Below are 1,697 nucleotides of genomic sequence, written 5' to 3'. Positions count from 1 at the left end.
GCTATAGAAATAAACTGAATAGAATAGAATTAAGTGGTTTTCTGTGCAGATAAACTGAGCAAAGCATCAAATAATCCTGATTCTAACTCAGCCATTAAAAACCAGCAGCAGGTCAGAGTCAGCAGGAGCTTCAGGAACCGTCCTTCCTCATATCTTCTGATCTCAGAGGTTAACAGGTCGGTGTCTCCAGGTTCCTTAGAAGCGAGTCTTGAAGCCAGAGATCTCCACCTCATCGATGGCTTTATGGTTGGTGAACTTGGCTTTGGAGATCCGACTCGTTGGACTTCCTTCTTTGCTCAACCACACCTTCCTGCAGGAGGGAGAAGAACGGAGCAAATCATGCTGCAGGTCAGAAAGATCTGGGATCAGGTTCCATCATGGACATGTTGGGAAAAGAAAGAATCAAACCTAAACGCCACTGAGACTTCTGAGTCCAAGACTAAGAAAAAAACAATGTGAAGAGAAATCAGAGCAGAGAATAATCCACAGCTGAGGTGTCAGGGTTGGGTTGGGGTTTTGAGGGCCTAAATGCAGAGGTGAGTTCTTGAAGATTTAATGAAATAAATGAGGCAAAAATCCAAAGAACAAATTACAAGCAACCAAAAACCAGACAACTTCAGAGGAAACCTCACATAGGGAGCCAGGAAAAGCACAATCAGGGGACAAAACAAAGACCCGACTAATGAGCCGATTGGGAGCAGGTGTGAACAGAGGAGTCTAGAAGGGAGCTGGGGAAAATAAGACCAACACAAGAGGGCAGCAGAGGGCAAACAAGAAACACCTAAGAACTCAAATACATCCAGAAAACACAACTAAAGAGGAATTAAACCAATAAAACTATTTTTGTTTCAAAGGCTTATTTTAAAATCTCAAGAATTAAAGGAAACAAGAAGAAATTCAGAGAAATAAAAGAGAAATGAAACCAAACTGCAGCAGATAAGAAAAAAACGGAACCAAAAATCACTTCTTCTTCTGGTTGGATTAAATATTTTTCCTATTTTCTCAAATAACAAAAGCATTTCCCTCATTTCTCTTTTTACTAATGATTTCAGTTTTTCTTTATTTCAAACCTTGAAGATAGAAAAACAGATTTTTTTAATGTTAAAGGAAAATTTCTGTCAGCAGGAATAACCGATGGATCATTTTTTATACCTAAAACTAATATGTTTGCGGTGATTTAATGAATTTTGCGTAAATCAGTAAAAAATAAATAAAAACGCTAATTTGTATTGCGATCACTGAGTCTAGGAGCGGCCATTTTTCCTCCCTCTGGACTCTGTAACAGGAGGCAGAATTAAATCTAGTTAAAAAGTTTGATTTGTTGCTGCAGGAAACCATGTTATGGTGAAGTTAATGATCTACTGAAGCTCCTCGGTTTGTTTTTATTGGAAATAAATCAGCGAATAAAAGAAAACGAAACTAAACTGCAGCCAAATCTGGTTTTAATCATTTACCCTCTATTGGTTTATATAGTTTGGAGCTTTTTCTCCTTCCTGGTTGCTCAGAGCTGAAACCAGCTACCAGCCTCCGGCACGGTGGTGGCGCTGTTTAATAGTGGTCCTGAGGGAAGATGTTTTTTTTTTTTTTTCTCCTTTTTTGAAACAAACTCATCCAGACCTTCCTCCTTAGACCAGCTTCATCTCTTTGTAGAAGTTATAAACAGTTTTGAGGTAGGTGGCGCTAACGAGTCTCATTAA

General features: G+C 38.8%; 1 protein-coding gene across 1 annotated transcript in view; it reads right to left on the bottom strand.

The window, feature by feature from the left end:
* Positions 1 to 6: 6 nt before the first annotated feature.
* The window catches only part of LOC107090941 (acylphosphatase-2-like), a 9,977-nt gene continuing 8,286 nt past the window's right edge, over positions 7 to 1,697 (bottom strand). Inside the window, exon 4 of the mRNA XM_015384596.1 lies at positions 7 to 310. Within this exon, the coding sequence (XP_015240082.1) occupies positions 196 to 310 (115 nt within the window). The 3' untranslated portion in view covers positions 7 to 195. The remainder of the gene's footprint in view (positions 311 to 1,697) is intronic.

This window comes from Cyprinodon variegatus, unplaced genomic scaffold (assembly GCF_000732505.1).
Source record: "Cyprinodon variegatus isolate N-32 unplaced genomic scaffold, C_variegatus-1.0 Scaffold317, whole genome shotgun sequence".
In the NCBI taxonomy this organism is placed as follows: Eukaryota; Metazoa; Chordata; class Actinopteri; order Cyprinodontiformes; family Cyprinodontidae; genus Cyprinodon; species Cyprinodon variegatus.
Note: the sequence above shows the minus strand (reverse complement) of the source record. Positions and strands in the feature narration are given on the sequence as shown.